This window comes from Caloenas nicobarica, chromosome Z (genome assembly GCF_036013445.1).
Source record: "Caloenas nicobarica isolate bCalNic1 chromosome Z, bCalNic1.hap1, whole genome shotgun sequence".
In the NCBI taxonomy this organism is placed as follows: Eukaryota; Metazoa; Chordata; class Aves; order Columbiformes; family Columbidae; genus Caloenas; species Caloenas nicobarica.
Genome location: NC_088284.1, coordinates 56,908,691 through 56,936,450, shown reverse-complemented (window position 1 = coordinate 56,936,450; position 27,760 = coordinate 56,908,691). Strand labels below are relative to the sequence as shown.

At 37.4% G+C, this 27,760-nt stretch overlaps 1 protein-coding gene across 1 annotated transcript in view; it reads left to right on the top strand.

Moving 5' to 3' along the window:
• The window catches only part of CEP78 (centrosomal protein 78), a 28,515-nt gene extending 3,340 nt beyond the window's left edge, over positions 1 to 25,175 (top strand). The window contains exons 4-16 of the mRNA XM_065657412.1: positions 298 to 370; positions 911 to 1,014; positions 1,774 to 1,948; positions 3,860 to 3,973; positions 4,211 to 4,275; positions 7,494 to 7,602; positions 9,490 to 9,625; positions 10,578 to 10,623; positions 11,777 to 11,920; positions 17,726 to 17,803; positions 19,551 to 19,717; positions 21,223 to 21,376; positions 22,859 to 25,175. Of these exons, the coding sequence (XP_065513484.1) occupies positions 298 to 370; positions 911 to 1,014; positions 1,774 to 1,948; positions 3,860 to 3,973; positions 4,211 to 4,275; positions 7,494 to 7,602; positions 9,490 to 9,625; positions 10,578 to 10,623; positions 11,777 to 11,920; positions 17,726 to 17,803; positions 19,551 to 19,717; positions 21,223 to 21,376; positions 22,859 to 23,383 (1,890 nt within the window). The 3' untranslated portion in view covers positions 23,384 to 25,175. The remainder of the gene's footprint in view (positions 1 to 297; positions 371 to 910; positions 1,015 to 1,773; positions 1,949 to 3,859; positions 3,974 to 4,210; positions 4,276 to 7,493; positions 7,603 to 9,489; positions 9,626 to 10,577; positions 10,624 to 11,776; positions 11,921 to 17,725; positions 17,804 to 19,550; positions 19,718 to 21,222; positions 21,377 to 22,858) is intronic.
• The last annotated feature ends 2,585 nt before the right edge of the window (positions 25,176 to 27,760 follow it).

The window sequence follows — 27,760 nt, the reverse complement described above, 5'->3', positions numbered from 1 at the left end:
AGGTGTGGGACACTGAGGAAATAAAAGCAGGTCTTCAAGATGTGTTACTGGAACACTCTCCAGTTTGCTAGTGAGTGACTTCTAGGAAAGGAGGTTCCTGCTTTTTGCCCATAGGCTACTGCTCCTCCTGTGCTAAATAAATTAACTTACTCACTTGTTTTGAGCTTCTCCTTAACCCCCTAGAGAGTTTCTTATAGGGAGCACAAAGAGTTCTGAGCAGTTTGGGTGACTTGGTCTTTTGTCTGTTTGTATTTTTGCTCTTCAAGCCAGTTAATAAACATTGTTTTTATTCTGAAGGGCTTGGCCACAGCTTCATCTCTGGAGAGTATCTCTTTAGCCCACTGTCCAATTGGAGATGGAGGATTAGAAAGTAAGTTCGGAGTGAAAAACATGTAAATAATCTTGTCTCTTTTGTAGTCTTTTAAACAGGTCAGTAAGTTTTTCATTATTTCCATTCCTGTTTTAAATTTGTCTATAGTGATTGAAATAACAATGTTCACTTTATTCTACATGACTTAACAGCACTTAGAGACTTGAATTTCTTCCCTTGATGCTAGTAAATAGCCATACTACTTTGTAATAATTTTTATACTTTTTACCTATAACATCAGTGGTAGTATTTGTTTGAGGTTAACTCTTTCTTGATTTGTTCCTGTTTACATAAGTGAACTGAAATAAAATATGTTGTAGCTTGTTCAAATAGTCTTTGCTAAACACTTGTGCTTGAAATACATAATCTTAAGACACTTAAAATGTATTTAAAATACACTTTGTATTTCAACACTAGTTCTTTGTCAAGGCTTTTGCTTATTAAAGCTGATTCAATTTCTTAATATGGCAGTGAAAAAGTGTGTTCTGATAATCTGGCTGTGGTGTGTGCAGATAATGTGCATGCTTTTGTTTTCTTCAGCAATCTGTCAGAGTGTAAAGAATTCAGCTACTATCAAATATGTAAACTTCACAGGATGTAGCCTCACATGGCGAGGGGCAGAACATATAGCAAATGTGTTAAAGGTAATTTAATCACCTTTCTTAGAACCAAATGTTCACAAGAACTTAGATACATTTAATTTTTTAGTTTTACTTGCAAGTTCTAAGTCCATCAAAGCTCTTTGTGAGCAGCAATTGTGAATAGTCCTTCTGAAATTTCTGACTTTGTATGCGCAAAGTAGCTTAGTCTACTAGTGTGGGATTTAAATATGGTATTTCTTAGTAAACATCAGTTAAACAAAGAACAGTTCAGACTAATGTATTTTATTAAATAAGGATTAGGGCTGTAAATGTATGACACCTGTTTTGGGGAGTGCTTCTTTTCATTGTCACAGATTTTGGAAAATGTCTTAAGTATTCTTAAGCATTGGGTAAGAATGATCAAGTTTACAGTTTAGAAGCTAGTAATTAACTGATTAGTAAGCTTGTGACTAGTATAATATTCTAATTAATGTTTACATTGGTTTGCATGAAAGCACATAATTTCCTAGTATGTATTTCCAATTCAAGATTCGTTGAAACTGTCTGCCAAAAGAAGATAATAAGAAGTTTTGTAGCCATATTTAATAATTTGCATTGCAAATTGGATGATCAGAACAAGCATGACTTAACTGTAATGTTTAAAAATGTCTTGTGTTTCTTGAACTCAGAAATGGTATAACTGTGTTTCTTATATCAGCACTCAAGCCATTAAACATCAGTTACAAACAAAGGTAACTTTGGATCTTGTCATCAATAATGGCTTTGCCTTTGCAATTGCTAACAGCTCATTTGTTTGCAAAGCACCAGGCAATGAAAAGACACAGTGAAGCCTGGGCTGAAAGCCTACGTTATAGGAGACCTGACCTTGACTATATGACCGGCTTGAGGCGGATTACTTTCAACTGCAACATACTTGTTGGAGATAGAGGAGCAAGCGCCTTTGCAGACTGTCTAGGAGAGGACCTTTGGCTAAAAGGTACTGTGAAATATTGACTCTTAAAATACAGTAGTGGCAGGCAGAAGACTTAAAATTGTCAGTTATAGCAAATGTAGCCAGAAGAGTAACTCACTATTTAGGATAGGAAAGAGTAATCTTTTTTCAAAAGAAATTTCTCTTCCTCTTTTGAATTGCCAAAGTGTTCAAATACTACTGTGTCATCTAGTATTGTCCTCTAGTATTTTGGAGAGGTAATTTGTTCTCCAGTGTAGCTGTACAATATGACTAATGTTGATGGTGTAAGTCATAGCATTCTGTACATGGAGTCAAATACTTACCTATTGAAATTGTTTTATAGTTTGAGGCAGATGTCCAAAAAACTTGCGTAGTGATGGAAGAGGATCAGATTAGAGAATACTTGAGCAAACTGGACATAGAGAAGTCCATAGGACCTGACTGGATGCATCCACAAGTGCTGAGGGAGCTGGCTGATGTCATTTTGAGGCCACTCTCAATAATCTTTGAAGGATCATGGTGATTGGGAGGGGTGTGTGAGGACTGGAGGACACCAAATGTTACTCCTATCTTCAAGAAGGCTGGGAAGAAGGACCCAGGGAGCTACAGGCCAGTCAGCCTTACTTGGATCCCTGGGAAGGTGTGGGGATGTGCTGCCATACAGAGAGACCCCAGCAGGCAGGAGAAATGGGATGGGAATGTCATGAAGTTTAACAAAAAGAAGTGCAAAGTCCTGCACCTGGACAGGAATAATTCCATGCACCAGAACATGCTGTGGTCTTTGTGGCTGGAAGGCAGCTCTGCAGAAAGGGTCCTGGAGATCCTGGTGGACAAGCTGACTGTGAGCCAAGAAAGTGCCTTTGTGGCAAAGAAGGCCAATGGTATCCTGGGCTTTTTTAGGCAGAGACTTGTGAGCAGGTTGAGGGAGGAGACCTTCCCCTCTGCCCGGCATTGGTGAGGCCAGACCTGGGCTCCTCTGTACAGGATAGAGCTGGAGCTACTGGAGAGAGTCCAGTGAAGAGCCACTAAGATAATGAAGGGACTACAGCAACTCTCATTTCAGGACAGGCTAAAGGAGCTGGGACTGTATAGCCTGGAAAAGGCTCATGGCAAGTTTCATCAAGGCGTACAAATATCTGAAGGGCGGCTGTAGAAAAAATGGAGCCAGGCTCTTCCCGGTGGTGCCGGGTGACAGAGCAAGATGAAGTGGGTACATACTGGAACACTGGAGGTTCCCTCCTGAACATCAGAAAACATTTTCTTACTTTGAGGGTGACCGAACGCTGGTGCAGGTTGCCACGCGTTGTAGAGTCTTTATCCTTGGACGTCTTTAAGAGCTGTTTGGACATGGTATGGATGAAGTGGCTTGAAGTTAGCCTGCTTGAGCAGGTGGATTTGGCAAGATGACCTCCAGAGGTTCCTTCCAAGCTAAACCGTTCTGTGAGACTATGCATGCATGACATTAAGTAAATGCCAGAGCCATTATAGTACTATTTCATGGTGACCATGTAATTTACTGATGTGTGCAAGCAATGAAATTCTAGAAGCATTGACTCAGACTTCTTAGATGTAAGTTGTGTGTTTGCACATATGATGCTGCCTTGGGTATTTGCATTAATTTGTCCCTGGGAATTTTATGTCTGCTAGGAATTGTCAAGAACAGTGACTTAACTGTGATTTTTATATTCCTTCCTTTGCAGTTGTTTAGTAGTTATTTCTTAATGTTGATTCTATAGTACTGATTTAAATTTCTAGTTTTCTTCTCTGAAAATAGTATTCTTGGTTTTGCACTTGGCTGTTATCATCATGTGCTCTCCTCTCATGCTTCATGTTCTATGAAATGGAGGTTTTCAGCAGGTGTGGATTAATTGTATTAGGTATTGACTACAGGTTACACCACTGAATATTTTTTTTTTACCTCCTTAAACATTTTAGCACTTGATTTGCAGCAATGTGGAATATCCAATGAAGGAGCAAGGTCATTATTAGCTGCTCTTCAAACTAATACAACATTAGTGGTACTTGACATAAGAAGGAATCCATTAGTTGGTATGTATCTGTATCTACCTTTGACCTCTTTGTGGTTGGTTTGTTCATTTTTCAGTAACGCTGGGGGGAAAATGAGCCACTTTTAAGAAAAAAACCTGCAACAGTATTTTGCTAAACATTTTTGTAGTGGGGGAAGGGAGCAGGATTAGTAATGTGTACTGCTTATTCAGTTACCTGGTTGCATAAATACTTGTCTCATACAGGAAATTCTTAAGAAGATATCTTAATTCATTCTAGATCACGTTATGATGAAAAACATTATTGAAAGAGTTCTTATGAATGGAAATAGTTCTAATTCAGAGGTATGTCTTAGTCATTTTAGATTGAGTTTGGAGTTTTCAATGTAGCTGCCATTGCATTTTTTTAAAAACCGTTCAGAATGAATCTGAAACAGCTATTCTAGTTATAAACAGAAGTCTGACTCTTAAGCAGTTTAAAAAACCGAACAAAACACTATGAAAGGAAAAACTAGAAATACTAGCAGCAACGTGATATTGTAATGGGCATTTTGCATGATTTCTTATCTAATTTAAGATTTAACATGTAATAAAACTAGGATATCCATTTGATGAGAGAAATCCACTTGTTTACCAAGTTGAGCACAAACATTTAATGAGGTTGATGTTCTTTTGAAACTGAAACATTTACTACCGCAGTCCAGGATTCAGTTTGTTTTCAGCCCGGTTACAGAAGCCTGGATATTATGAAGAGAAAAACAGTTTAGTTTCATTGAGGCAATGACTTGATGTGCTCTATATTGAAAGCCAGCCATGCAGAGTTTTGTTTTGTTGTGTGTGGGTGTTGGTGGTGTGTTGTTTTGTGTGTTGTTTTGGTTTTGTTTTTCTTTCTTTTTTTAAATAAGGAGTCAAAACTCAGGGAATAAATTTATACATAGAGGTATTAATGAAGACAAACAATTGGTCATTAAGCTCTGTTGCAGAAAGAACTGCAAGGACTTGTCTTCATTCTGTCAGTAGTAAAAATTCAGCCATATGATTTAAAAGCAACAGCATACAAGTAAAAACAATCTAAGAGTGTATGTAGAAGAATCCTAATGACATTCTGAATTCTGGATGTAAGTAACACTCTGTTTCTTTCTATTTTTAACAAGTTTTAGCATAACAGAAAAATTTCAGGTATTTTTCAGATTTTTCATGTTTTGGTTTTTTTTATGGAGGATCCATTACAGACTAAGTTTACAAATTTAAAGAAGTGGTGTTTGTTTCTTGTAGCTTAAGCTTGTCAAACAGAATACAGTAAGTTAACATCTACGTTGCTTCCTTTTGTCATCTGTTTACTGCCTCCAAACCTGTCAGGTTTTAAAAGGGTGTGCTGGTCCCTTTTTTGTAGTGAAGAAAACATGGATATCTATCTCTGAAATTATTTAATTTAGTAGGGAATTTTTTTCTTTTACGTATTCTAGTTGCTAGAGATCTGGATTTCATATTGACAGAAAATGAAGAATCAATTGGACTAAATTTAGCCTATGTGCAGAGACTTCTTGAATGCAAGGTGTAAGATATAATTTCCTGAGTGAAACTAATCTGTCACTTATTTTTGCAGCAGGTGACGTAACTCATACCATATCTCAACCACACATAACTGAAGAGTTGCATGGATGATCATCCCTAGTACTGCCTCCAGTTTAATCTTCCTTTAGTTTCAGCTTTTTATCCTGTCAAAGGCTGTCATAATTCTCATGAGTAAAACTCAGTATAAGTGTTGAATTTGTTTATATCTGAGGAGTGGCAGAGCTGCATTCTCTACCATCTCATCATGACACCTGTTGTGTTAACTCCATGGTTTTGCTTATGCAGGAAGTATATTAAGGTGCTGCTGTGCTGCTCTAGAAAGAGAAGTTTTGTGGGCTTTTGAATGGCCTCGTAATAATAAGCTATCGTGACTACAAAAGATCATGTCTTGTCTGCCACAAACGGCCTGTAATATATTGTCACCACTTGCTTACTGGACACCAGTCACAGCAGTCCCTCTGTCCTGTTCTGCGTAAAAACTGGTTGTTTCTCTTTGCTTTTCAATAGCATGTAGGTTCTTCCCTTCTGAGTTGAGTTTTCAAGTTTGCAAGAAGAGCTGCCTACTGCTGATTGATACCTTCAAATTTGATGGGCAGCTAAAACAAAGGAAAGTTGTATTATCCCAGCAGCAGTCTGTAGCTTGTATAGTGGATTGTAATTGTAGATATGATTGGGTGTAACAAGTGGTGAAAGTTTGTGTAGATTCTGAGAGAGACAGAATGACTTAAAGGGAAAGTGCACTGAAGATGTCTGTAGAACAAATTGCTTTCATAGTCTCAGCTCAAGCACTTAGTCATTTTTCAACACCGTTAATGTGTTTGCTATCTTTATACTTAGATGTCATACAACAGCAGCAGGCACCTAGACAAAAGATGGGCTACTGGGCTATATGAATTTTAGGTTAACATAGTATAGGTGCTCTTTTATGTGTGTAGAAGAAAATTAAGATACTCTTGCTCTTAGAAGTTTACAATTTAATTTTACTCTTTTTTAGTTTAAAAAGAGCAATTCAGTTGTCTCAGGAACTAGATTCAACTGTAGAACCAGCAAAACTTATAAAAGGATTATTTGTGTCCAAAGTTAAAAAAAAAAAAAGTTTTCATTGCAAATGATAAACTTGGTTAGCTAGAGCACGGTAATGTGGTTTTAATCTTTGTTGTGCATTAGGTGGGAATAACTTCGACGTACTGTTCTTAGTACTCTTATGTGAGGTTTAGGGCTGCCTGAGAAAAGCTTTGTGTGAATATCATCTGCATTTCCTTTGTTTCAGCACTAGACTTTGTACTAACTAGAGCTTGATGCACACTGAAAAATAAGTGACAGCCTAACTTAAGAATATCTACTTGCAATAATAAAACTTTTACTAGGCAAAGGGGAACCTTTAAGTATAGAGCTGTTGCTATAAGGAAATGAAGTTTGAAGTACAGCAATTACTTTGGATTATCGCTATGTCTTAATTTTAGTTTACAGTCTTTTACGGTGTAAGGATGAATTTTCATTATAGGCAGTGAAAATTAATCTCTGTATTTTTTTGAATACTAACTTGATAATACAAAATCATGTTCGGGAAGCTTTTATTACTCTGGAGAACTTTGGCATGAGCCAGTCATTCCTAGCAAGCCAGGTTTCTGAGAATGAAAAGCAAAAGACAAGAGTTTTCACTTTATAGGGTTGATGCCTTTTTTTTTTTTTTTTGACTATAAATGGGAAGTGTTTTGCACCGAAGTAAGAATGGGATATTATCATGGTGTTCTTAGAATGCTTTCTGATAATGTAGCACTTAGACTCACATTGAATCTACATTTGAATTGGGGCTTTGTGGGATTTTTGTTTTACCTTAATTTTACATTTTGTTATTAAGTTTTCTGTAACTAGCAGTGTTCTCCATATATCTGACGAACTCCCCTCTAATCCTAAATGAGCACCTGTTTAAATATCAGTTATTAAAACAATTTATTTGTCTCTAAAAAAAAAAAAAATATTTACAGTATGAGTGGCTGACATCTCCATCTTCCAAGGATGCTTTGAAAACTAGACCAAAGAAAAGAACTATTGTCCTAGGAAGTGGTCGAAAAGGAAAAGCTACTATTCGTATTGGTAATACTGTCTTTATTTCCTCTGGCCATAGTAAATTTTGTCTACAAAATGATCTTTCAATGTTTAAGAGCTTTAATTATAAAATATGTGATGTGTCTAAATGGCAGTATTTTGCAGAATACTTGTCTTTTAACAAATTTCCATTTATTCTTGAGTCAATAATGTGTCTTGTCTTTTAACAAATTTCCATTTATTCTTAAGTCAATAATGTGTCTTCTACCATCAGTGGTTTATGTAGGAAACTTGCTCTTTTTCTCAGTGCTGCTAGATATGTGGCTAGAAAAGTGGTAGGATATGCTGACTTAAATATGTGGAAGCATTGCACATATTTATTCTGAATGCATCCTCTCCACAGGCTTTTACTTCTAGGAAGCTTGGTGGCAGTACGTAGCCTAGTTCTTCTGATGTTGTAACGTTTCTGTAGCAGACTGTCCTCTGCCAGAACAAACAAGCATTTTTATTGATGCACAAAGTGCTCTAAGATTTTTTTTTTAACTTCATGTAAACCTGTTACAAATATCGTGTTTAAAATAACATAGGTATCATGAATATTTATAGCTAAGTACTGATAGCTGTGATACACTAAATATTTTTCAATAAGTACTAAAAATTTCACTGTAATACATTTGGCTGTCTTTCATCTTTGCTTTAGTTATCTGGAAGCAGAGAGGTAAGCATAAATTAAAATGACATCTTTGTACAAATAAACTGTGGTGATCAGGGTGATGGAAGAAGAAAATGCCTGACTTAACATTGTTGTGGTTTTTGCTGTTGTGGGTGTGTTTCGTGGTTTTACTTTTTTTTTTTTTTTTTTAAAAGGGAGGGAGTCAGGAGGTGAAAACTATCGTGTTTACTTGTTGAGAATGAACTGAAATTTGGAATCCTTTTATGACAGTTATGCATTTCTCTATTTGCCCAGAGAGGTGGTAGATTCCCCATCCCTGGAGATATTCAAGGCCAGGCTGGATGGGGCTCTGAGCAACCTGATCTAGTTGAAGATGTCCCTGCTCATTGCAGGGGGGGTTGGACCACATGACCTTTGAAGGTCCCTTCCAATCCAAACTGCGCTATGATTCTACACCATTACAAAATGGCTTGTTTTATTGATCTCAGAGAAACAATAACCTGAGTTCTCACTAGTTTAACTGGATAAAATACTAGGTGAACAGTTTTCTGGGCTTGTTAGTTTCTGGTTTATATAGGACCTGGGGTAGTCTGATCATCCACACTAGGTATTTATTCTGAATCTACTTTGAGTGTTAGTAAACAAGAAGAAAAGGCTGGAATAGTGAACATGGCTTTTCATTATTATTCCTCTTAAGGGAAGATGTTGCTTTTCTATAGAAGTGATCAACTAAAGTCCCAGCTTTAGGTTAAAGCATTTTGCCCGTTATAAAACCAACGTTCTTCACACAAAAGCCACTAGAGGGCAATCTGAAGCACATAGATAGCTTTATGTGGACTGCCAAAGCTCCCACTTGAGACAATGGAGTTAGGTGTCTGAAATTAGTAATGTGAATAAACCTCTTAAGCTACAAGAATTCACTTCCTTTTTTTGAATAACAGCATGTCTTACTTGGATCAACCTAACAGTTAAATATACCAGCTTATAATTGCAAGCAGATCAGCTGCCCGCTGCTCTTTTTGAGAAGCAAAACAAAAGTTTTTGAACACTTCAGCAAAATTAAACTGAAAGATAGATTTCCTACAGTCCCTTTTATTACTTAGGCGATTTTACTTTTGAACAGTAAGTTGTGAATTTATGTGTAAGTAACTAGGTATAATAATACATGTAATATATATAATATATCTATTATATATATATATTTTATATATATATATATATATATATATAAAGTTTTCTCCTATTCTTGCTGTTCAATACAGGATTAACATCTAAAAAGTCTGTAAGTCCTGGGAAAAAAAATATGCCTGTGAAAGACAGTTACTCACCAAAACCATTACCACCAGGCACAAAAGGCTTCCTTCCTTGGCGGACTGCAGAACGTGCAAAGAGATGCAGGTGATGTTTTCATAGTACCGGGAAAATATTAAAGCATTATAAATGTACCAGGGAGCAGTGTTAGTTTTTTAAAATACATGTTTGAAAGTTATACACAGAATTTCATACTGCACCCATTTTTTTTCTGTTTATATAAATTTCGAGGATGTTACATAAATTCTATTTCAGTAAGTTTCTAAAATACGCAGAAAGATGTAATTTGGTGGCCACAGGAATATCCAGGAGTAACAATAAAACCCCAAACCAAAACAACTAAACATCACAACCAAACCCATCTTGCTTGTTTGTTCACTTGTAATTAATAATTTATCAGACTTGTCATGGCTGCAGATGAAATTTAGTTTTCTAAACTTGTAGTATAGTTGATTTGGCATGCAGTTTGAGATACCTAGGTATTTTTCCATCTCTTCTTTCTGCTCCATCTACCCCAATTACAACATGATTATTGTGATTATCTAAGCCCTGTGAAGCAAAATTTTAAAAACCTCTTTTTACCCATGGAAGCTGTAATATTATTATTGTGCTTGCTTTTGAAACAGTGTGGTTATTTTTTTAGTGTATTCCCTAGACCTTGACCTCTCAAAATAGAGGCTGTATACATACTTAAGCAAAAAATTACTTAATGCTCTATCATAACTATTTTTATTGGCCTCTCTTTTCAATATGCTGAATGCCAAATTCTCCTGTTGACTTTAGTTCATAATAATTAAGCAAGTTGCCTATTGAAGATATTAACATCAGCATCCAGTAATGTTGCTCTAATTCATGGTTAAGTAGGAGTACTAATAGAACAACATGAGGATGTAATGGGTTTCAAAGTGATACAGTGCATTGTCTGATGCTGTTACTCTTACTGCTTTACCTGTCCTAGAATTCTGTGTTTGGAAATTGAAGTAGCAATGGTGACATTATAAACTTACTTTTCTCAAACGTGTTTGTTTTCTGACTTCAGAGGGGGGCCAGCAGATAGTACTGAAGAATTACCAGTGAAGATTCAGGTACTCTGTCTTTCATATGATGGTTTATTTAGTAGATGAATGCCTGAAAAATGATGGAAGTGTTTTCAACAGAATCGTATTGTCTGAAAGTTAAGACTGGAACATAGGCTTAAAGCTTCTCTCTCATAGAAGTGTAAAATAATAGCTTATGTCAGCATCTGGTTTGAACTCCTTTGATACTTAGTTTATTCACCTTTTGGTTTCTCAGCCTTACGAGCAAGCTGGGTTTCAGTATGGGCACAATCCTTCTAGAGGCACTAAGGAGAATTAGCAGCATTTTTCCCTGAAAGGTTCTGCTCCCCCTTCCTCTCTTTCCTCCTTTTGCCTTTGGACTATACACTTTGTTTGAACCCATCTGTGAACTGCTGTAGTAAACATACCAATGGGGGAAAAAAAAATCCCCTCTTTCTTCCTTCTGTTTTGCATCTCATTTCCATCTCTTCCCCACTCCACCCACCAGAGAAAAGCAGGAGAAGTGTGTTAGCATGTACTAATTAATTAAACTGACTCACAGAAATGTCTAATGGTGGCTGAAGCCAGCACACTTAACTCCTGCTCTGGCGTAGGCTTCCGATGGGTTGTGGTCCTTCAGGACAACCTGCTCCAGCACAGGCTGACATGGACTGCAGCTCCTTCCCTCTGCTCTGGTCTGGGGTCTCCCCTGGGCTGGAGTGTGAGTGTCAGCTCCACCATGGAGCACCTCCTTCTCCTCCGAGCCTGCAGCTCCCTCTGCTCTTCCTCTTTTTGTTTCCTCCTCTTCTGCTTGTCTGCCATTTTTTTTAATTCTTTCTTTCACAGGTTTTCCCAGAGGTGCCACTGTCTTGGCTGTAGGGCTCAGCTGTGCCCTTCGGGGGGTCCGTTTGGCACAGGGCAGCCCTGGCCACTCCTCACAGGGGCCACCCCTGCAGGCCCCTGCTACTAATTCTTTGCCACGTACACCCAATATATGCTCACATACGATTTTTTAAATATATATTGTTTTATGCCAATGTATTTCCAAATCACATAGCTGGACAATACATATGCATTGTAAGGGACTCTGGGAAATGATTGCTTTTTTATTAAGCTTTTGGTACTATTTAATCTTTGATTTTTTTTTTTTTATTGCACAGTGTAATGCTTTGAGTGTGTGTTTCTTTTCTGATGTAATCAGACAGGTATTCCTGTGAAAGTTACAGTAGAAAGCGCTTCTACATCTGAAACTGAAGACATAGAAGATTTAGATGATGTTATCCATCATCCTGATTTGTCAGAATCATTAGATAAGATTAATGTAACAAAGTATCAACAATTACAGGTAAGAATCCTATTATGTGCCTTAAGCTCCATAAAGGCAAATCGTATTAATCATGTTTTCTGCATAAAATTATGGTTAAACAAATAAGCCAGTCATGGAGCAGGACTTCCAAATAATTTTTGATTGTCCTGCATTATGTCACACAGGCTTCAGTTTTGACAGATGTGTCAAATATGCACTGGATTTCCAATCTCTGAATAGTTCTAACGAAGATGTATATGCTATAAGTATATTGTCAAATCAGGGCCATAATAAGGAAGAACTTCACTTAATACACGTGGCTGCAATTTGCGTAATTTCTCTGTTCCAGTCCTGAATCATGGTTTCCAAGTCTTTTGGTCAGTGTTATTGCCTGTAGTATTTCCTTCCAAGTATTTCCTTTATAAATGTAATTTAATGTTATTTCTAAGAGTTAAAATACTGTAGTCATTCCTGTGTAAGAAAAAAAAAAAAGAAAAAATAACTAAAAGTGTGTTAAACCTCCATTTTATAATTGAGCTTGGTAACAAACATTTTCATTTGCTTTTTATTATTCCCTCTACTTCTTAGACAATTCTAAAAAAAATAGCGGTAGCCAGACTGACTATTGCTGCAAATGTCTTGAGAGGGAATGTTCTTATAAAAGGAAGGGAAAACAAAGGGTCTGTTTCAGTGGCTCAGTAACACTGCTGAGGTAATTATCACTATTATAAAGTAACACCCTCAGGCAGAATAACTGGGTTGTTTCTGAAGTGTTAGGATTTGAGTTATGTTTGGAGAATCTGCACTGCCTCCAAATGAAGACCTATAGTAAGTCACGCCACACTGTGTGAATGAACTGTTCATGTGTATGAATACCAAAACCATATAGCTGTCTTTGTGTTAGCGAAGTTGAAACTTAACTTGTTGCAAATCTATATGTAACGGGAGAGTTAGGGTGGCTCAGAGTTACTGTGGAAGACAAAAGGATTGTACAAATACTGCATAAATAACTATCTGCCTTTTTTACAGCTGATGTATACATTTTCTTTAAGCCTACCCTTGTTCTCTCCAGAACTTTCATTTGGGAAGATTTTCAAGGTTTTCACATGTTGCTGGGACTTAAAGTTGTAGAGCAGCTTTCTTCATTGTGGGTGATTTCATATTCCTGTTTGTGTGTAATATGTTGACATTATGCTGTGCCATGACTTCAACACTCTCATCCAGAGCATTGGGTCTGCAGTCATGGAGTTCCATGTCACGTGCATATTGTGCCAAAAACTTCTATGCGGCAAGTATGGTGCTTTCAGGAGACACTTGATGTATTTATTCTTGTTGTTTGGAGAAGGAGGAATATTACTTTCATGACACACGGCAGAGACAGACAGTGTTTTGTGCTTTGGGGAAGGGTTGTCATATCTACCTATGTTGTCAGTGTTAGCTGTAATATTATGTATAGAACAACTGTAAGGAAGGGATAATTTGTGATTAATTCGAGCTTCCTGGGAGATAAAACTACAGATTTTAGGAACCTACCCCAAAGCTGGTTCTAAGTTTCCTGTGCTTGTAAAGGTCCAGATTTTCCTGATTTTCTGAATTTGAAAACCAAAATACTTTTTTAGGTCATGGTTGTGTATCTGAGAGCACTGTTTAAGCAGTCTTGAACTGTTTCTGTGCCTCACACATTCCTTTTGTTATGTTTATGCAAAGCACAGTTTCACATTATGGCAGAACTGAACTAGCAACTTGTGAGGTCTGTTTCCCCTCAGTCTCTTAGTACTTTTCCATTTCTTGAATCAGTCTCTTTCTCTCTTTTGTCTTTTTAATGTTTATCTGATCGTAAGGCAAGTTGATTCAACTTGCTGATGTGGAGAAAACTCATGTAGTTCAGCAAGAAGTACAAAGTCCTGCACCTGAGGAAGAATAACCCCATGCACCAATATAGGTTGAGGGCAGATCATCTGGAAAGCAGTGTTGCAGAAAAAGCCCAGGGGGTCATGGTGGACACTAAGTTGAACACAAGCCAGCCCTTGAGCAAAGAAGGTGAATGGCATCCTGGACTGCATTAAGAGGAATGTTACCTCCAGGCTGAGGGAAGTGAGCCTTCCCTGGTACTCAGCACTGGTGAGGCCACACCTGGAGTACTGTGTCCAGTTCTGGGCTCCCCCGTACAAGAGAGACATCGGCATACTGGAGGGAGTCCAGTGAAGAGCCACTAAGATGATGAAAGGATGGGAGCATCTCTCCTATGAAGAAAGGCTGAGAGAGCTGGAACTGTTCAGCCTGGAGAAAAGAAGTTTCAGGGAGGATCTTATTAATGTATATCAATACCTGAAGGGAGAGTGTGAAGGGGACAGTGCTAGGGTCTTTCCAGTGGTACCCAGTGGCAAGGTGAGAGGCAATGGGCACAAATTTAAACACAGAAGGTCCCCTCTGAACTTCATCCCTCTGAACATCAGGAAACACTTTCACTGTGAGAGTTACCAAGCACTGGCACAGGTTGCTCAGGGAGGTTGTGGAATCTCCCTCCTTAAGAGGTATTAAAAAACCATCTAGACAGGGCCCTGGGCAGCTTGTTGCAGGTGGCCTGCTTGAGCAGTGGGTTGGAGCAGATGACCTCCAGAGGCCCCTTCCAACATCAACCATCCTGTGATTCTGTGATATTTTTCCAGATTAGTTTTCAGCCATCTTAATGACTCACATTGGCTTACATGATTGGGTGATTTCCACAACTGGAACACAGAAAGTGGCAGAAGTCTGTGGCTGATAATATGAGAGGGGAAGTGGAGGACCCTTTTTATCTGCATTGGTTGGGTGTAGGTACTGTCATTAAACAGCTCTTACTGCAGTGCTGCTTGAGTGGGTGTTCTGGTTTCAGCTGATACAGAGTTAATTTTCTTCCTAGTAGCTGATATATCACTGTTCTGGATCTAGTATGAGAATAATGATAACGCACTTATGTTTTAGTTGCTCAGCAGTCAAAAACTTTTCTGCTTCATATATTGGCCTGCCAACAGGAAAGTGGGGGGTGCACAAGAAGTTGGGAGGAGACAGTTGGGACAGCTGACTCCAACTGGCCAAAGGGATATTCCAGACCATATGACATCATGCTCAGTATATAAAGCTGGGGGAAGAAGAAGGAAGGGAGGGACATTTGGAGTGATGGCGTATATCTTCCCAAGTCACTGTTATGCGTGATGGAGCCCTGCTGTCCCGGAGGTGGCTGAACACGGGCCTGCCAATGGGAAGTAGTGAATGAATTCCTTGTTTTGCTTTGCTTGCGTGAGTGGCTTTTGCTTTACTTATTAAACTGTCTTTATCTCAACCCAGGAGTTTTCTCACTTTTACTCTTCTGATTCTCTCCCCTGTCGCACCAGCAGGAAGTGAGTGAGTGGCTGTGTGGTGTTTAGCTGCCAACTGAAGCTTAACTATTATGGTGAGGAGCTGACTTGAGAAACTGAACTAGCTGGAAAGTAATCCAATGCCTTTGGCTCTAGTAGGCAGGTCTTGGCACAACCTTGCAGTAAAGTGGGACAACCAGCTGTGCTAGAACAATGATAGAATTGCAGAGTGGGAATAAACATTAAGAGGTGGGAATTCCATAAATCGCCACTGTGTCAAAAAAGCTCTCCAAACATACCTAAATGTGACTGAATGACCAAACTTCCACTTTAGTATGCAAGTCCTTGAGAACTGTGCATTGTTCTGCTCAAAAAGGGGCTTTAAGCATACTACTTATTGAAACAATATTAGTTGTTTTCATTTTTTTAAAAACATCTGTTGGCTAACAAAAAACTTCATTTCTGCATACACGAAAAATAAGAACTGTTAACTGTTCTTTCCTTCTACTAGAGGCAATGTGAAATGTCAGAATTGCCTCTGATGAGGAATACAGTTGAGGAGATTTCCAGATTTTGAAATTTTAACTAAGGATGTAAATGGTGAACTTTGCCATTAATATAGTTAGAGGGGTAACTCCTTCTGCACATTAATACTATGTGAATTATACAGAAGTAGAGATTGCACTGTAACCCTTTCCTAGAAAGAAGGACAACAATGTAATCAAGTACAAAAACATGGCTAAATAGTTACTGAATGGTTTTTTATAGTTTTAAGTTTTAAACTGTGGTTTTGTATCTCTGTCCAGTGTCGAGTAGTCATATTGCGTACAGCAATTCTGAGGGCTACAGATATATTTGCTATTCAGCTTCATCTTAAAGGCTGTCAGTGCTGTCTTTCTGGACTACACTACTAGATGGCTCAGTCTTTTAGCTCGGATGTACATTTAGCTCTCTCTGATGTGTTTCAATATTTTTTTCTGCATAAAGACAAAAGGGTGGTGTAAGCTAGTGAATTTCTCAATAGCAAATCAAAGAACAAAGCATACATATAACTTTAATGGTGACAAACATGTTTACACAGGTGCAAGGCATCTGCCTTTGAGTATAAGTATCTGATACTGCTTTTGAGGAGATGAGTCTTTCTCATGTGTTCAGGTGATAAAGATATGACTGACTTTCTAGTTCTAGGGTTAGCTTGGTTGATGCTGGTCTAAGGATCTTAAGAATGGGCTTCACTGGACGGTAGTGACTGACCCATAATCTTTACTCTGGGCAGTTGTCACTGGGAGGGCTGTATCTAGGATATTTTAGAGTGTGCATCGTTGAATCAGATGCAAAAGTCCCTCACATCCTGCAAGACCTGTGAAGACCTCTTTGTAGAAGGATTATTTTTACTATGCATTGTGCTGCACACCAGTCTTCTCAGTTGATTACTCATATGAAGTGCAGTAGTATGCTCTTGAATAAGGTTTTGATAGTAAACAAAGGATTTCAGTACTATTCAGACCTTTGCTCCTCTGTAAAACTGATTGGTAAGGTGCGTAAAAAGCTGGTATCCTATGATACGTATGTGCGCCTGCATACAAGGTGTACAGAGAAATGAAGAAGCTTTGTCTACTGCTAATTCTCTGAAAGATAGAGCAGCTTGATAATTGTAACAGTTTTCACCTTTGGAACCAGAAGACTGTGTTAAGGCATGCAAGAACAAAAATTCCTATTTGTTCTTCCACTTCAGATGTTGTAATTAAAGATGATAATGCTCTGCTGTGGTATGAGAAAACGTGGTGATTGCTTATCAAATCCTGATGGAGAGATTCACAAATTAGAACTAAAAGTTAAAATGTAAGTGTAGGTATTTCATGAGCAAGACTGGAATGTATTTGTTAGATGTTTGGGTTTGTTTTTCTTGTTCTTAATTCAACACTAAGCTGTTTCACTCAAACAATTTGGGATTGTGAAAAACGGACCTTTTCTGCTGACTAAGTGAAACCAGTTGGAAGGAGAACAGTTCTTACAGTTCCGAATTTTGTATTCCTACTGCTGTAATAAGGAATAAAATCCTGGGTGAAGAATACATTCAGAAAATTAAGCTATGGCTAGTAAGGATTTTTTTAGACCCCCATTTGAACTTTTGATGAGGTAAACATATTTAGTTAAAATGAAGTTTGAAAAGGCTAAGGACAAGAAGAGGAAGTAGAGAAGAACATGCTTTCCTAACGGTAATGTCATAGGTCCAAGAGACTTGTGTTATAAGCTTATGTTATCTGTTGCTATATTGCAAATCCATTAAGTGAATCACAATTATTTCCACTTTCCTGCCTTAATTTTTTGCATCCTAGGCTTATGTGCTGGTAGACCTCTGTGATGTATTTTTGCAGAAGGTACATCATTGCTTAGAGTGCTCTGTGCTGGTTTTTAATTGGACATGTTGAATTTTTATATAATATTTTGCATTGGTCTGACATTTTGAGATAAATTTCATTATAGTTTATCTGTGTTATGACAGTTGGAGCTGCAGGAACACATGGAAAAATTAAAGGAAGAACAAAGAGCCAGAGTAAAGGCTGAGGAACGGATAACAGAGGTAATGATACCTAACTGTTAATCATCTTTACTTCTAACGGAGGCACCAATTGAACTATCATCTTGCTTAATTAGGAGTAACTATCAATGACTTCTAATGTGGTGGCTTCCAGAGTTTCAGTTCAAAGTCACATGGATCATTTACTAGCCTAAGGACAATGATGAAATTTGTGTTTAGTAATGTATGTTTGTTCTCCTGATCCTGTTCCAGAGCCTTGAACTCTGGGCCAAGCTACTTTTCAATGCGTTTCATTCATTTGGTGTATTACTTATGATCTGGAGCATCCTAATGTTTGATTTTCTTGAGAAAGCGAGTAAATCTGTTTGCAATTTGCAGCAGATGGGTAGTTCTTTGAGGTCTCCCACCTTCTTTATCATGACTTGTGCTGAAAAGCTGTTCGCTGCAAATGTTGTTTATTTTGGCTTATTTGGTCCCTTTGAGGTTTAAGTTTTGCTTCTGCAGGCATTAAAAATGTTTTATGGTTTTCTGCATAGTATGTTGGTCATAGTCATCAGTTGTTGCGAAGCAGAGCTTCACATTGTGACAGAACCAAACTAAGAACTTGTCACAGTTAAATCGTGAGGTCTATTTTCCCTCTGTCCATTGTTGCTGACCTATAAAGATCCTTTTGTATCAATAGGCAGAACTTCTTGTAATATAGTGTAAGAGGGTGTAAATGCATGGATTTTGTGATATGGAGTGGAATGAAAGTGGTGGTACCCTTCGGAACTGGAGCAACAAGTGGTACCCCACAGTACAGGGAGCAGATAGCCACAACAGACACTGCAAGGTTCATTGTAGTCTGCTGGTGTTGCCATCCTCATCCTCCTGTAATGTGAAGTGAACCAGTGAGCTCTGCTGGGTATCTGTTGTTTTAATGCTTAAATGCTCTTTGCCCTAGATACCCACTGTAAGAAATCTTTCTCTGTAATGCTAGACTGCTTGGACCTAGCACTTTGTCTCAGGAGAAGGAATAAAGTAGGTAGCAGTAATCTCTAAAATAGTTCATTTTGATGCTAGTTCAATAGCGACAGTACACTACACAGTTCTATGATTTTTTGTGTCCTTCTCTCATAGAAGATATAGGAAAGCCTATGGAAGCAGTGATCTTAAATAAGTGTCTGAGTTAATGTTTCTCTCAGACACAAACCCCTGTATATCCTACAGTTTTTCACCTTTCAGCTTGTCATTGATTTGATTAATATTCAATGTTGAGAAAAATCAGATAATCTTGAACTTCCAATTTTGTGATGCACAGTGCAGGTGAGAGATACAGTAGTATGTGTTCCCTCTGATACAGAGGGGTGAATAGAAGGAGGGCACTGGCCTTCATTAAAGTTTTTTACTAGTAAAATAAGTTATTTGGTGTTAATGTGTCATATAATACATGCAAAATAATATGAGATGAAAGCTAATTTTTTTGCTTGCACTTGCTCTGCAACATTCTACATACTGAAAACAGTTCTGAGCCAGCAGTTTTGAGTGCCTGCAGCAGTTTCACTATAGTAACAAAGAATTGCAGCTGTGGATAAACAAACCTTCACAGAGCTCAGTGTAACTATGCCCTCAATATTTCTGGTACAGGAAGCTCTGTATCAGTTATGGCAGTTACTTTAGGTATTTTGATTTGTGGTATTTCTGCTCTATAGGTTTGCAAAGGTGATGGGTTTTTTTGGTTTGATTTGGTTTTTAATCTGACAATGATAGAAATTACTTTACTTTTTTCCTTTTCCCCCCCGCTCCATAGCTGGAAATTGAAAATGCAAGATTAAGGAATCTAAATATCTCCTTATCTGAGGTTCTTCATGCACAGTCAGTAACCAACACAATTTTGGAAGATGAAAGTGTTCTAGGCAGCATTGAGAACTCCTTCCAAAAGTTTCATGCTTTTTTAGACCTCCTTAAAGATGCTGGGTAGGTTGTCACTTTAAGTCTTACTGTTTCTGCTGAGATCTGTTTCCAAAATTATCCTTCCAATGATGTAAGCTGCTGTCTCCCCCCAAGATCTCTAGGACCATACTTGCAAACAGCAAAGGAAGAAAAATTAACTATGTACACACTGTGTAGTCTTTCCTCAGTGGGAAGACCATGATCCAAGCACCGTCCAGCTGAATTAATGTACCTGTCCTTGGGAAAGACTTTCAAGAAGACCATTCCAAAAGAGAAGGTGGCCTCCGTAATATTAAAGCATGTTTCGGAGTCTTTATTGGACCACTTGTGGCTCTTAGCATTCCCATGATATGAAAGGCTCAAAATGCAGTTGAACTGGCTTCAGAAAATGTCTTGTTGCCTTAGGCCTCCTTTTACTAATTGAAGTACAGAAATCTACATGGATGAATCTGGCCTCTGTACTTAAATTCTAGATTATTTATTATTACTTGAAATATTTTAGAGTGTATTGAATCAAGTTTGTCTTAAGGCTCTACCACTGTACCTGCAGTTTCTCAGAGGATGGTTCATCCTTCCCAGTTGTCAAAGAATTTCAGCTTAAGTTCTCGAAGCTCATTTGTAAAGCTTATATAGCCAGGCATGGCATTCTCATCCAGGAGAGTGAAAAAATGATATAAAGACCTATTGTAGTCTATTCTGCATGTTCAGAGAAGACCACAAAATATTTTATTTGCCCTCCATGCCAACCTGCTTCCATCTGCCCTCAAATTGTAACAATGGAACTTAATGTAAAGTTCACCCTGAGACTGTATTCTAATTTTGTGTCAATCAACTGGTAGAGCTGCCATTACTTTAAGAATGAAATTCAAACTTTGGAGGAAAGGAAAAATGCTTTTTCAGTACTTAAAAACTATGTTTTTCAGATGGGCCCTACACCTATTCATGATAATAGGGAACCACTGAAAGTTACAGAATCCAATCACTCTTCTCAATAAGCTTCTATATATAAATGCTGTGCTATCAGTTGACGGCTCCAATTTCTTACTTCTTATTGAGACTTAAGACACCTAAGTGCTAGGTTTGGCCAAATTGTAAGCTGGCAGGTGGAACAGCATGACTGTATTTGTGAAGCATGTAATTGGACTTTGCTGTTAAGAGTTTATGCTAGTTTGGAAGATGTACACTAATCTTCTGCTGGAATGACAGTTTTAACCTTTGTTCTGTCTGACAGGGAATCTGCTTGCCAGCATCTTTCTCTGAGATCAATGCTAACTGGGAGAACTTCATTCTTAGCCTCATAACACTGAGTCATGACTGACAGTTTTGAACCTGCCGGCTAATTTATGCAAAGATAGGAAAATGACTTTATCTACTCGTTTCATCTTTATTAAGCTATTTTGGATTTCTCAGAAAATAATGGGAAAACTGTCTTCAAAGCTTTAAACTTATTCTGTTTTTTCTTCTGGTTTTGAATGTTTAGGTCTTTCACAGGGTAAGATTTTTTTGTGTCATTAAACTTTATTTTACAGACTTGGACAACTTGCTGTATTAGCTGGGATCGACCAGTCAGATTTTGGTCATTTGGGGCATGCACAAATGAATTCCACTCTCAGTACGCCTGCTAACATGCTAAAGGAGAAGTCTTTTGAAGAAGAAAGACAAGAACATACCCAGAATAGCAAAGTAAGTCTATAGAGGGAATGCTAGTGGCAATGTACTTGATGCTATTCAATGTACTTTTCAGCTGTTATCCCACTCTGACTGAAAGTAATTATTATAAAAAGATCCATTAAGTAATTATAGCAATCTTTTGCTGTAGATGTATTTATACAGATCATAATAATTCAATGATTAATGTAAGCTTTTAAAGTGATTACTGTTTGGAACAGAAACCATAGTATTTTGTAATGTACTAAAGAAAGCGTTGGTGGCAATTTTGTTGTTTCTTATTCTGAAATATGAAGTTCCAATGGTGGTATGCATCCATTAAAAATGGAAAATACCATGACTATTTTTTTTAGAAACATTTAATAATGATGTATAGTGGTTTTAAAAAGCTAGTCTTCTAGTAGAGGGTAGTACCATATGGCTGTTGAAGAGCACAAATTTTCTTTTAAGTAATTGCAGTGTGTATGTCCAGTCCTGTTAGATTTCTACCTGGGCCATGTCATGAATTTCAGGCAACTACAGATCTGCAATACTAACAACACAAGGTTTTAGTATTTACTCTGAAGTCAATAAACAGAAAACGTTCCAGATATTTCAAGGGAGATAATAAGGTTCCCATGAAAAAAAAAAAAAGACCAGGCTTAAATTTTTAGGGCAGTTAAAAATTAAGATACTGGCAGCCTACAACATTGTCTAAGTTGGATAAAACGGTCACGCTAACAATCATTCTGCATTCCAGTATGGTTCTTACACCCAATGTCTTCCCTATTAAGTATTCTAAATTCCTCAAAAACACCATAAGCTTCTAAAACATGATGGTAAAAGGCGTTGTTTGCTTTTTAATGGTCTGGAAAGCAATTCCCAGTTTTAGAGTTTGAATCTGCTAAAATGATTTGTTAATAGTTTGGCTTGCCACAGTGTTTTCAGACTGTTGTGCACTATGAAATGAACTTGTTCAGGCAGTTTGTTTGAATCATTGTTTTTCTAATTCAGCTACATTTAGAAGCCTGAGCTTAAAGTGTTTGGTACGTAAATGTGACAAAGGATAATTACAAAAAGCTTCAACTAATGCACTACTCTTATACTTACCTTCTAGTATTGGCTAGTTTGGATTCTTGTTGCAGCTCTCTATTGTGGGATAGACTATTGGGACCACTCTACTGGGAGGAAATGTGATGAATTGCACGTATTTCAAAATGATGGACATAATTAGGCTTTGGCTGCTTCAGTATTACTGACACGTTTCTGTAGTATAAAGTTCAAGCTAGATGTGAAGCTGTAATGTGCCTACTTTGTATCGTTATCACCCTAGCAATCTTCTGAAATTTGCTTACTTTGAAAGGTAATAAAGGTTGAGTGATGGCTATTATCTCTGCATCTTTTTGTATTATGTAAAGACTTTATTTTCCTGTGCAGATTTTAGTATATGGCAGTTGCAGTACTGGATTTTTTTTTCTCTAGTTGCATCAGTATCTTAATTTGAATCTCTTATTTCAGAACAGAGCTGGGGACACCCAAGTTTCTCTTCCTGACACATTTCAATCCCAGATGGTTGTGAATGATGCCTTCTCTGCTCTTAGAGAAATACAAGAACTTGAGAGTGCTGGGCAACAGTACCAGCCAGGCTCACAGAACGAAAATGAAGCTCAGACAATTAACCAAAATAAAGAGGATAAGCCTCGAAATAGTACTCCAACATTCTCTGAGAAGAGAATCAAACAAAATGAACAAGCAAAAGGACATCACTCTGCAAGGCACTTGGTTACCAGTCCACATATTTTTTCTGATTCCAGTGTACATGCTAAAAGTAATGGTAGCAGAATATCCAGTGGTGCTTCTGGTGAAAGAAACAAAAATTGTTTCTCAAAGAAATACATCCCTAGAGCAAATGAAATGGCAATTCCAAATGATGGAGCAAGAGGAGACCAAAGTACCCTGCAGAAAGTAAACCACTCTGGAACTAATACTGTAGGATCTGGCTCTGAAATACAAGAAAGTATCCAAAGTGTTACCAGCATTTGAAATAGTTCTAAAATGTTTGGACTGTTCTTTACACTTGCGAGATTAAAAATATATGTTGGATGCCTCAATATACTTTGTGAATTTTTTGTAAAGTAATGTAGACTGTGACTTTTAAAGCATTGCTTGCTGTTTGGTATTCCTGTTTCATGTTTGCATCACTTGTAACTAGATTTTTATTTTTGGAAACGTGATGAACTGGTAGAATGGTACCCTTCAGTTTGTACTACATACAAAGGATTCCCGAGGTATGGATTTTATTTTGTATCACAGATCTCATTATACACGGCAAACTGTTTTGAGCTAATAAAATCAGTTTGCATACTTTTTTTTTTTTTTCAGCGTGTTGCAATGGAAGCGGAAAAAGTGGCTTTAGGGCAAACATCAATTCATGCCTAACAGGTGGTGGGTATGACATTCCCAAAGGTAGTGGAAGTTTCAGATTCAAAAACAAGCCCAGAAACATCTCTAAAAGAAAAATTTAAATAATACATGTTGGAAAGGACCTCCAGGGATGTCTAGTCCAACTCAATTAGGTTGCTCTCAGGACTTAGAGAAACGTGAGAGCATAAAACTGAAAGAATATAATTGTTTTAAAACTCCTTGGGTTTGCTCCTCAGCTTCTTGTTCCTGTCCTTTTGCACAGACAGCTGAATTGCAGCTTCTGAACTATGACATGGGGTAACATAGATTTTGATTTGCCTCATGTGGCACAGAAAATTATTTTGGTTTGCACCAGGAGTAATAAGATGCAGTTCAGTATGGCCCTGAAAAATAAAGCAACATCTTTCTTGATACTTATACACTTGCCTGAGTGCCATAAGAAGACAATCAGTGGAAAGCCTAATACAAGAGTTATGTTTCCTTCACTAATTACTGTTTTGTAATATAAATGTGAATTCTGTAAAATTGAACTTACTAGGAAGGGTCGTAGAGGTGAGGAAGATGTTCAACATTAAACAAATTTAGGAAAGGTGGTTTTAAGCAACATAAAATTTGTATTTGGAAGAATGGAACAACTTAAACTCTTCTAGTTTAGCCTAGCTGGCCAACAGTGGGAGTGATATTTGCTTTTGAATAAACCAGTCAATTTTAATTCCTTAAAATAACTTATTTCTTTTACTTTTTTTTCACATACATGTGCTTGAGTCAGTCCTGATTTAGAAGAAATTTCTTAAATTGCAGTAGCGAACTCCGGGAGATTGAGTAGTAGAATCTGACATACACTGCTTATCGTTATGAGAAGTCCAAATGCTGAAAACTCCTCACATTGTGCAATGGTCATGAAGAGCTGCCTTTTTAAAAAAACATGTGAAATGTCAATATATTTCACTATTTACAGTGTTATCTGAGATTTTGAATTATCATAATATTTTAACCTGTTTGATATGGACTTTTTTTTTTTCTTGGCAATGTGTATTCCATTTGCAGAGTGAAGCGGACAGATGATGATGGAGCAACAGAAGATATTTTTCACATACAGGAATTGAGCAAGATGATTTGGGCTGAACTAGGGGGGTGGAAAAGAACCTGTGTAACTTTCTTTTTACTCCATCATTTGTCATGAGAGTTCTAGAACACAGATGATCTGTAGAAATTCCTGACTCCACTTGCTTGACAATTATGAAGAAACTCATGCATCCTCAAATGGGAATTTTTTACTGAGCAAATAGCACGAGACTACCTTAGCTATTGCAATATTGCATAAGTAATTGCACAATGAAAGTACATTATGTAGACTTTGTCACTGCAGAATAATAGCAGGTAATATATTAATCTATGCAACTTTTTAGATATTCTCCCAAACATTTGAGATCTATTGCTTCAGTTATTATTCTTTGCTTGTGATTTTGGTTTGATTGAATAATTACATGCAATCGGTTTCTTCAGCATTAAAATGCTACGTGTTTCCTTTTTACTGAAATGTTAAAGCTAGTCACTGGGAAATGGTGTATAAAATTATAAATTCAGAAGTGTTCAGATTTGTGAGGTTAGGAATTACAAAACTATTATTTGTCCCTAAAAATACCAGAAGGAACTTCAAACAGTTTATGTATTGCATGCCTATAAGCATGTGGCATAAATACATTTTGTGTTAAACACTACTAGTATTTGCTTTTAAAGTATGACTTATAGCAAAAATAATCATTTAAAGCAAAATTGACCTGGCACTATGTAACTCAGATGGGCATATTTTTTTCAATGAAATTGGTACTTTTTTTTTTTTAAAATCAGAAACATGAAGGATCTTGTCACTGGTGCTGTGGTGTAGCACTCTTACTGTGAGAATCTGGAGTCCATACTTTACACACAGTTGAATGTCGAATCTGACGTCTGTAGAGATAATGGATATAAGTTACCTGAGGGAGAAATATTTTTTAGGCTATTGTGAATATTTCTGAAATTTCAAGGTTTTTACTAACTTTTTAAAAATGCTTTTCCAAAAAAAACTTGTGTATATAAATAAACATTTTAAAGAATAAAGTACTTTAGTAAAAAGTAAATATATGTATTTATGTAAAAAATTACATATTTTTTTAAATTATTACAAAACCATTTTACCCTGAGTGTGGATATAACCTGTTTCAATCTCTTGTTATTAGTTAATGTTCTATGTATTTGTCTGTGTTCTTGTTTGACATAAAAGCCTAAAATCAATATGCCTGCTATTTGCTAGAGAACAGGTTACTGTTTACTTACAAAACTCAAACATTTTTTCTCTGTTTATTTGGGCTTCCTGAGAATTGCTTTGCACGGTTTGTAATTGCAATATTTGGAGCCAGACCTCTGAAAAACAAAATAACCCCAAACCCTTGTCTGAACTACTTGCATCTTGCTTTAAGTTCCACCAAAATTTGCTAGTCTCGCTGCTTTGCTGGACCAGACATCCCGGCTGCCTCCTGAAGCAGCTGCCAGGTTGCTGTGCAGTCAGCATTATTTGTCTTTTAATGATGACGTCAGTTTGTCTGTTATCGTATGAGAGAGAATTCACGTGCACTTGCTCTCCTTGAGTGAGCTGATTCTTTTCCAGCAGTAGTTGATGCAGGTTTTTCTGTCCACCGTAACATGAAGTCATGATGAACCCAGTAAAAGTTCAAATAAACTTCCAGAGTTTTCAGTGAATATTATACTTTCTCTGATTTCCCCCCCCCCCCCCCAGTTATGCATCATAGTAAATACGGCTTTCTCTGATTTTGTGTTAATTATGCAAATTCACATTTGTCTGCAGGCATTTGTCGCACTTGTAGGGTTAGGTTCTCTGTCAAATGCTGGAAGCCAGAAGCATTCCTGGAAGTCATGGTTTTGAAAGCTTGTATTTTACACTGGATGACTATGAATACTGATATAATGAATTTATGGGTTTAGATGTAATAAAAAAAGAGATCATAATTGCTGGTAGTGAAATACTAAAATAGGAGAAATCTCAATACAAAACTCTGATGTGATCTTTGCTATTCGTCTTCATTCTCTCCATCTGCAAAAGCACAATAATCCCTTGCATGTAGCAAAAATGGACTACTCTGTGTTCAGGAAACTTTCTGGTTTATAGATCCTTGTACATTCTATTTACTCCCGATCAATGGACAATGTGACGTGGATTTTCTAAAGCTCTGGGTGGCAAGGCTTCCAGCACAGTTGTGCTCTGATCTCACGGGAGCTGCTATTTTTGACCCTTCTGGTCAGGATAGCACTTGCCTGAACTGAAATACTACAGTACCTGATGTTTATCCCCTTTGCTCTGAGCCGATACCAGCACCAGCTTGTCTTGTTTCTGTCTTTGTGTTCTTTGTGCCGGAGGTTTGAATTACACTTTTAATTCCAAATTTTTAATTTACGTTGTGGTTTGTGCCACACAGTTAGGATTCAAGGCTGACCCTGCTCGGGTGTTGAAGCACTTCCATAGCAGAGGCCAGGCTTCCTGACCTGAACCACCAGCCCAAACTACTTCTGGTTCTGCTACCCCTTTCTATGTAGGACACCTTTTCCCTGACAGGTTGGAGTTCAAAGCTGCCTCTCTGGGCAGACATAAGTAGTCTGGGTTTAATACTCGGTAAAGCCCAATATGTATTAAGCCTGCTTTTGTCTGAGACTTCAATAAAAATAATTATAGTATAGTCACATCTATGTTCTTACTGAGCATTTCAGTAGAGGCTTCTATTAAAGCAGAACTAATCTGAATAATTAGAAGTAATGTAGTTCTGGGTGTTGTGGTCTGAGACAGACTTTGAAAACACCTTGTTGTTTTGAAGATAATGTATCCAGCCTGCAATGTCTGTGAAGTCTGCTATTATCTCTTCAGTACTGGGAAAGGTTCTAGTGTCTGTTTTTCTTAAGCTATAGCCATTATTGAAATGAAAGTTATCTTTGTTCTAAAGCCAC